General features: G+C 32.1%; 1 protein-coding gene and 1 non-coding gene across 4 annotated transcripts; one reads left to right on the top strand and one right to left on the bottom strand.

The window, feature by feature from the left end:
* Positions 1-914: 914 nt before the first annotated feature.
* TRNAD-GUC (transfer RNA aspartic acid (anticodon GUC)) lies at positions 915-986 on the bottom strand. The gene has a single exon. It is a non-coding gene; the product is annotated as a tRNA-Asp (tRNA).
* An 869-nt stretch (positions 987-1855) lies between these two features.
* On the top strand, positions 1856-4401 carry ADK (adenosine kinase). 3 transcript variants are annotated; one of them, XM_039027836.2, is made up of 5 exons: positions 1856-2330; positions 2496-2636; positions 3068-3340; positions 3533-3698; positions 4070-4401. In XM_039027836.2, the coding sequence occupies exons 1-4, from the start codon at positions 2004-2006 to the stop codon at positions 3674-3676; spliced, it is 885 nt and encodes a 294-aa protein (XP_038883764.2). In that variant the 5' UTR covers positions 1856-2003; the 3' UTR covers positions 3677-3698; positions 4070-4401. The 3 variants fall into 3 exon arrangements, with proteins under 3 accessions (XP_038883764.2, XP_038883763.2, XP_038883762.2); XM_039027835.2 differs by lacking the exon at positions 4070-4401 and adding an exon at positions 3896-3975; XM_039027834.2 differs by lacking the exon at positions 4070-4401 and having other exon boundaries at positions 3533-3975.
* Positions 4402-9067: the final 4666 nt, after the last annotated feature.

Genomic DNA, 9067 nt, shown 5'->3' with positions numbered 1-9067 from the left:
TATAAAGAGCTATGGTCCCTGATATACCAAAACAATAAGACTCAATCTTTCTTGAATCCCATCTAGAGAGAGATCCCACTAAGGCATTCGGAGTTTTGGTTGAGGAAGACCATAGTCATCCATCATCATCTTGAAGCTATCATCAATTTTGCAATGGAATCCTAGGGTTTATCTATTCAATATAGATATAAAGAATTTATCCAACAGGTAACTCATGAGATCTTGATTCTCACGCATGTAGCAAATGTTGGAATGAAATTTGGATTGAGGATTATTCTCATTGAATTATAGGGGATGTGTTGAGTTAATTTTAATTTTGGATTGGATTGGATTAAATTAAAAATTTAGGTTAACCCAATGCAACATTTTTTTTTACTGATTGCAATTTCTCCCTCACTCTCTTGGCAATTTGGCGTGATTTCATCAACTTCGATCATTCATCGTCATTCATCCCTGTCTTACGATTTCGCTTTAGTTCATCTTTGTCTTGATTAGCTTCAATTCATCTATCCCCACCCCCTTGCAATTTCACTTCAATCTTTGTTGTTCAACTTTGATTCATCTTCGTTTTGATTCGGCCGTTCATCTTCGACAACTTCAGTTCGTTTTCTTTTAACTTTAGTCGTTCGTCTTCACCATCTCTAATTCGTCTTCATTAGCTCCAATTGCTCATCTGCCATTGTTTTTCAAATTATATATAATAATAATAATGATAATATTTTTTTAATTAAAAAAAAAAAATCGTTAGATGTGGCTGTTGGAATGGAAGAAGAAAACTCTGGTCCTGGTTGGGGAACGACATGAGGTTGCTCAAAACCGCCATATTACTAATTTCACATTCACAACAATAGGGACGATAAACGACAAGTCGCATTGAAACCTTGAAAAATAATTGATAATCGGAAAAATTAGATCGCCGTTGCCGGGGATCGAACCCGGGTCACCCGCGTGACAGGCGGGAATACTTACCACTATACTACAACGACTTCGTTGCTAGACATGTTTTTTATTAAATAAATTCTATTTGAACTTGCCCACACGCTCACGCGCCCACTTTTTCTTCGTTAGGCTTTACATTGTCTTAATTTATTTATGTGAATCATTTGATAATTTATTCGAACATTTTGTAATAAAATATTTTTTATTTTTCAATTTATATTTTACGATTTTAAAAGCATTCAAAGGGATTTAATCATTTATGCATACTAATAAACTAATAACCAACATGTGCAATGAACTTAAATTTTAAAATTAGTATTTAATTGCCTAAAAGCAATAAATTCCAATACAAAGATAGAATATGATATACAAAGATTTTATTTTCCAAAACTATAATGCCACAAGCAAACACAAAAATTAAATCATGGATCAAATAAAAGAAAAAACACACATTAAAAGATAAAAACATAGACTCCAAGGTTCAAAACTATATATACAATAATTAAAAATAAATAAATATTGTAGTGGCTCTATAATCATCATCTAAATATGTCCATATTTAGTATATATTTAGGAGTGGTTTCGAAATTGTTAACAATCACTTCTGTCATATTTAAAATTACATTGAAACACGTCGTCAATCACTTAAAATTAATTTAATATTTGATTTTATACTTTTAAATATAATTTTCATAATATCAAAATTGATTTCATAATATCAAATGTCAATAACAATAATAAATATTGTTCAATTTTTGTAGTTAAAATATATTTTTTTAGCATAATAATTGACGATGAAGGATCAAATAATGAAACGTAATATCAATTATGTTGAGTCCACTTTTGAAAAAAAAATTATATCTTAAAAAAATGTTTTTTTTCTTTTTAACGTCAATTCTTATAAGATCTTAAAATTGCATCATCCATCTGGAGCACGCGCGCGTGGAAATCCCGCTAGAAATTCGCAATGCTTCGTAATGGACGAAACCCTAGGTTAAAACCCCATCCCTATAGCGACTCCCATTCTCTTGGACGATCGGCGACTTCCAGCAAGAACAGCTCCCATGGCGACCCTGATCCGAAATTCGAAATCTTCTGCGGTGTCGTCTCTTTCATCAATCTCTCTCCTCAGGAGATGCTTCTCTTCAGCTGTTTCATCTGAACTCAGCTCTCCGCCTACCACTACTACCCCTTTGCCTTTCGCTCTTAACCACAATCTTCCCCGCAAAGATCCCAAGGATCGGAACGTTCAATGGGTCTTTCTTGGATGCCCTGGCGTCGGCAAGGGCACCTATGCTAGTCGTCTCTGTAACCTTCTCGGTATCCCTCACATCGCTACTGGCGATCTCGTCCGCGAAGAGCTCGCTTCCTCCACTCCACTTTCTCGCCAGGTAGTTTCTCTCACTGGAAATGTAATGTTTCTGGATCGGTTTTTAGCTCCCAATTTGATTTGTATTTGACGTCGAGACTTAGTGTCGAGTTGTAGACTTATTAAGTCAATCACTTTGTTCATTTCCCGTTCTTATTTATGTCTTATTTGATCTTGATTGATGCAGCTATCGGAGATTGTTAATCAGGGTAAATTGGTATCGGATGAGATCATTATCAACTTGTTGTCCAAGAGACTTCAAGCTGGTGAGCCGAAAGGTGAATCTGGATTTATCCTGGATGGTTTCCCTCGGACAATTAGACAAGCAGTGAGTATGCTGTGGTAAAGATGGAGAGTGTTGAGCATAAGCTTTCACTTTTTCCCTTTTTGTTTCCATGCTCATTTTCTTTTATTGGGACAAAAACTAGAAGATAGAGAAAAGAACGCTAAGATTGCCAAAGTAACTCAACAGTAATTGGCATGGTGGGTTCAAAGAATATTATTTGGCGCCTCTGGAATTCAAGCGCCTTAGATTGGTCTCAGTTTCATAGTCATGAATCAACCTTTTTTCAAAAATATTTATAAATGAACTTGTTACTGTTGAAAGTTCATTTTCTTTTCGCAGTCGTTTTATAAATTGGGTATCTGTTTTTCCCTACTTTTTTCTTACCTATTCTGTTCTCATAATGCATATATCTTTTTACCGATTGTTCTTCAGAGGCTGCATCTTAGATTCTGGATTCTTTGCTTGCATTTTAGGAAATTTTGGAAGAGGTGATTGATATAGACTTGGTGGTTAATCTAAAGCTCCGAGAAGACGTGTTACTTGAGAAATGCCTTGGGAGGAGAATCTGTGGTCAGTGTGGAAAAAACTTCAATCTTGCCTCCATTAATGTAAAGGGTGAAAATGGAAATCCTGGAATGAGCATGGCTCCACTGCTTCCCCCTACACAATGCATGACAAAACTAATTACTCGGGCAGATGATACGGAAGCAGTTGTGAAAGAACGTCTTCGAGTTTATAATGAAAAGGTATCTAGCAATTTTCTTGCATTGTAAATAACAGATATCGATAGATGAAACTAAAACATTTCCAGAAGGCTGCCAGTGCCAGTTATACTTAAAACTTTAGTTTCACTTGCTGTGATATTCATCTTTTGATGGTATTCTGTTAGATTCATGGTTTCTTGTTTCCTTTTTTTATTTGTTTGTGTGTGGTATTAGAGTCAACCTGTTGAGGAGTTCTACCGCAGTAGAGGGAAATTGTTGGAATTCGACTTACCAGGTGGCATCCCAGAGTCTTGGCCAAAGCTACTGCAAGTTCTTAACCTTGATGATTTTGAGGAGAAACTATCTGCAGCAGCCTAAACTACCGCGCTGCAAATGATTGGTTAGTTGATTGTTTTCAAACATACACGACAGGCATAAACAATTTTGCAGAACAAAAAAAAAAAAAAAAAACTATAAATTAAACAAACTTGAGGTTTAAATTCTTTTTCTTTCTAAATTATTGTTCAATCTGTTCCCCAATTGGGAGGGGAAATACTTCATATTTTCTTTATGGTTGAGTAGATTCTCTGCAAACAGGGATTTGTAACAGCATTGAGTATCAATCTCTACAGAGGAATAATGATATTGAATTCTTATAATCTACCATTCATTATTCAGAATGTGTTCCCTTCGAAGATTTTTATGAAGTTCTGATCCTTAGTTGGAAAGCAATAACCGAACTTTCACTGACAAAGTTCTCTCATTTGACAGATTTATGGAATCTATTTTTGTAAATGCTTCTTTCTGTTTACAGGTAATAGCTTAAACCATCTTTTGATCTATTGGTGGGTCTTTTTGTAACCCTTGTTCCCTGGTTCTTTCCCTTTTTTCTGTAAATTTCTTATCATCATTGAAATCTCTTTTTATCAGTTTCTTAAAAAGAGTTCTAGCAACCATATCTAGAGGTCGGAGGTCCAATCCCCCACTCCGTAATTGTTGTACTAAAAAAAGAGTTCTAGCAACTTAGGTCCGTTTCGATTGACTTTCTAAGAATTTATAAACACTTCTTTTTTTGCACTTATAAACACTTATTTAAACACTTAGAAAATCAATCCAAACACGTCTTTAGTCTTCTCACGTTTTCAGAAGTTTATCTTTATATGGGAGAATTCAGGTCTAGCATATACGTAGGGATATGATTTTCTTGTATGTTTCTATAATGGACTGGCTGGAGGAACTATTTACAACTTAGTTTGCCCAAAATCTGTTTCATCTTCCCTTCCATCTCTCTCACAAGGGGTTGCTTTCTTGTAAACCATTAATACAGGTAGGTTCTCTTTGGTTCGGCTATCAAACCGAAACCCTAAACCCTAAATATTTGGTTTGGTTTTCAATTGTATATATACATATAATTGAATCGAAATTTTGATTCGATTCAGTTCAGTTTGGTCAGTTTAAGAACCCTTTTCCCTCCATAGCATATTGGGGTTTGCTAGGGTGATTAAGATGCAGGGTGGGGAATATGTCCTTCATTTTGGTTCGGGACCGGGTTGGTTGGGTTGGGACACCAGGGAGGGGGCTGGATTCTATGTTGATGTGAAAAAATCATGTTAAAAATTACTAATTGACGATCATGATGAACTGGAAATGGTAATCTAGCTAGGCTATAGTAGATTAATTGCAGCTGGCCGAGCTGGTTGGCTCTAGTATTTGCCAAACAGTAAGTTTACACAGCTGCAGACATTCAAGACAGGGCACAATACCAGCTCTTGACCACAATAGTTTGGTGGTACAAGATAGTCTGTGCCCCACATTTGTAAGCTCAACACTCTGCATATCAAACACAACAATGGAGATTCAAATTTATTCATTACAATTTTAATTCATATCATGCAGTGTACCTGTGCTGTAAATATTAGCTTGTGTTCTGTGATTGGTGTTATATCAAACTGCATCAGTGTAAATCTTTAATTATCCTAAATGATATAATTTAGGTTGTCTTGCAATTGTTTGGTCTTTGGTTTGTGAGAATTAAACTTATTTTCTATCCATTTTTTACCATGGTTTGCTTATTCTTTCATAAGTAAAGGGGCTGAATTAAAAAATAAGTCTTTTAAAACTTCTTTATAGTTTCCAAAAATTGGCTTGTTTTTTCAATATTGGTAAAAAAAAATACCTAACAGTGCAATAAATTTTGTGGTAGAAGGGTTGTTTTTAGACTTAATTTTCAAAAGTAAAAAATTAAAAAATATATATAATAGTTATTTTAACTTGATTGCAATTTCAATTGGCTGAAAATAACCGATGCAGAATTTATTTTCTACGGGAACAATAGCTTTTCCCCCCCCAAAATTCATACACTTCTTTTTAGTTTACATTAATACTTTTATTTAAATAAGTTTTATGGATGTATGAAAGTATGCATTACCTATTTTAAAATGAAATTCTAATAGGTTTGAATTGATTGACTTGTAAAATGTAAAGTTTAAATTGATACAAATTTGAGATTTTAATTAATACAACTAAAGCTTAAAGATATAAATTAGATTATTTATAAATGCATATTAGATATGTGGTTGTCGTGTATCAATTATGCAAATAATAATATGATATACATTTAAAGAACAAATTGAGATAGGGCAAATTAGTCAAATAATAATGACATGGTGTGGAAGTCACAAATGAGTATTTTTTTTCCCTTCAAATGCCAATGTGCTGCCCTATGGGGATATGTTTTGTTAAAGTGAGGAAACATGTGAGATGTCAAAACAACAATCAAATGGTCACACCTCTCTCTAATTTAAACATAGTTCAAACGGTGAAAGTATTATTTTCAATTAAGATATCAAAATTTTGCATCCCAGCTTGTGGGGTTGAGACTCATTAATTAAAATAAATATAATACGAAAATATTTATAAAAAAAATACTCAAATGCATTTCGAGTTGCAGGTATTTGTGTGTAACCCATTGAAATTATCCGATCAATGTTTGTAATGCGTCACACTTTTGTTTATATTAAAAAATAATATTTTTTAACTCTTTTTTACTACATAATTAGGGGAGGTGCATGGAAATAGGTGAAGATTCATCAAACAAATAAATGTTGCTTGCCTTCTGAATTGCTTTGTACTTGATTGATGGCGAATTTACATAGTTACTTATATAGCATGATAATTACCAAGTCATACATAAAGAGAAATTAGGTTACTAAAGATTAAAATGTTGAAATAAATGGTTTGTGACTCTTTGTTTATGTTGTATCATTTTCAATTCTTCGTGCTACATTCTTTCATGAATGGATATGTCTTTTCAAATATTAACCAACTTGAGGAAGATACGTGATTATCCATTGATCACGAATTATTTTATAGGTATGTTTCATCTTCAAACTACATTTTGATTTTTTCATAAGCACTTTTCTCTTAAAGCTTTCCTTCCATTTTAAAATTTCGTTTATGTTCGATTTATTTCACAAGGTAAAGTTTGTTGGATCTTATGGACGATGTGTTACTATCATAAAAAAATTGTTATGTTCTATCATGCGATATAATATTCTTGAAATTCAGATACTAAAGTTAATAAAATTGTCTTATGAAGATAACATGAATTTATTTGGCTCAAATTCTCGATCGTATACGATATTATGTACTTTTAGCTATTATGCGATATCATTCCTTAACAGTGTTTGAAAGTTACCGAGTTCTTAGAAAGTGTAAAGGAATGATTTAAAAATATTTGTTTTGTCAAGTAATTTATTTCTTCCTCTAAATTTCAGCTACCTCACTAAGTATCGTGCCGCAAACTATCACAAGCAAAACTTTAACGTTCATCAACATAAATGGCATAACAGATAAATGTTAGGAACATAATTAAAATCTTTTGGGGATGTTTGGGATAAGGATTGTAAGACTATAATAATTAACTTTTGTTATAGTAAATACTATTTCAAAACCTCAATGTGTTACTGTATTTATGGGTTGGGTTGGGTTGGGTTTAAAAAGTCTTTTAAACCCAACTCAATTGTTCAGATTGTAAATTTTTTCAATCCAAATAATCCTTATTAAAAAATCAACCAAACTCAACTATGAAATATTTGGACTGGGTTAGTTTGGCGGGTCATGTATTTAAAATTTTGTTCTAAAAAGAAACAAAACGTAATTATGTAAAAATCTAATTTAATTATTTTTATATATTAAATTAAGATTAATAATTCAATTTCAATTTATATAGTGAAAATTTTCTTTTTATAGTGCAAAGAAAGAGTTGTTGAAGAATAAATTATTAAAAAAATATTAGAATTAAATAAAATTATAATAAATATATATAAAAATTATTGTGTTATAAGTAATAAAAAATATTTTAAAATTAATAATAAATTCGGGTTGGTTTGGGTTATATTAGTTAAACCCATAAACTAATACAACCCATAAAATTTTCATTTATTTGAACCCAACCCAACTCAAATGAGTCGGTGACTCAACCCAAACGGTGTTGAGTTGGGTTGATCGATTTGTTCGGATCATCGGATTTTTTATTATTTTACATTTGTCAATTTTTTATTCTTTGATATAGTGTTTACTATTTCCTTATCAAATTAAAATAGTCAACGCCTCAAATACATAGTATCATAACTCAAACTAAAATAATTTATACTTAAACATAAACTATTATAATCCAACTATAATAATCTAGGACGACTATAAAATTGAAAAAAATAAAACAAAAACATTAAAAGCTATTTTTTTTTTTTTTTGAAAGATATTGTAATTAAATTGTGGGATAGGGACATCGAAACTTAAACCACAAGGTTGATAGTATAAACAATAAGTTACGTTGTTGTTGGCAAAAAGCTAAAATTTTTAGCTAGCATATATCGTTACATTCAATATGCGGTATGATTGTGAACCTAAAAGTTGAAACCACCCTAGTAATTTAGCACATTTTCTCAAATACATTCAACTTCATTAACTAATAACATTTAACTTCAATATGCGGTGTGGACTTAGACTTCTTCTTAATTTGTTATTTTGTCGGTCAGGTTCACTCTCTTGTTTTTTCGGTGAATATTTTTGGTTTTTGTAAAATTCCAAGAGAGAAGGACAATACTACTCATGAATTAGTAGCTTGAACTTCTTATTCAGAAAGAAAACTAATAGCATTTTCCATTCAAAACGTATATTTTTATGGAATATTCATTAGTAGTAATTACACCACCATTTAGAAAAATAGCAAAGATGAGATTCTTTTGAATTGTGGTAAAAGGGCACGTGATATGTTTTTTTTTTTTGTTAATCCTAAAATGCCCTCAGCAATATCTTGTATTACACTGTAATTAAATTTTAGTATTGTAACACCCCGCACATTTTTTAGTAATAGTGTAATTTCAGTAACTGTATAAGTGCAGTAATTTAAGTGTTGGTGTGAAATTATTCAATTTGAAATTCAAATTGAAAATTAATGACAGGAATTAATTTTCTTTTGAAACAGAAAAAATTTAATAGTATAAAACGGAAAGAAATTAAATATAATTATATTTACTTCATTTTTGTTTTATTATTGTTGTTGTTATTTTTTTATAAAAAGTCAAACCCCATCCCCTTTTTCTTCGTGAGCCCTTCCGACGCCGCCCAAAGCCGCCACATCAGTTTCTTCTTCATGACCTCCGTCCACCACTGCTCAAGCGTTGTTCACTTTTGCCGTCATTGGATTTATCGATTTGGGTAAGATTTCTGCCGTTTGGGTTTATTTTCGGTTGATTCTTGAATACT

Source organism: Benincasa hispida, chromosome 3 (assembly GCF_027475165.1).
Source record: "Benincasa hispida cultivar pf3 chromosome 3, pf3_genome.v1.1, whole genome shotgun sequence".
NCBI classification, from domain to species: Eukaryota; Viridiplantae; Streptophyta; class Magnoliopsida; order Cucurbitales; family Cucurbitaceae; genus Benincasa; species Benincasa hispida.
Note: the sequence above shows the minus strand (reverse complement) of the source record. Positions and strands in the feature narration are given on the sequence as shown.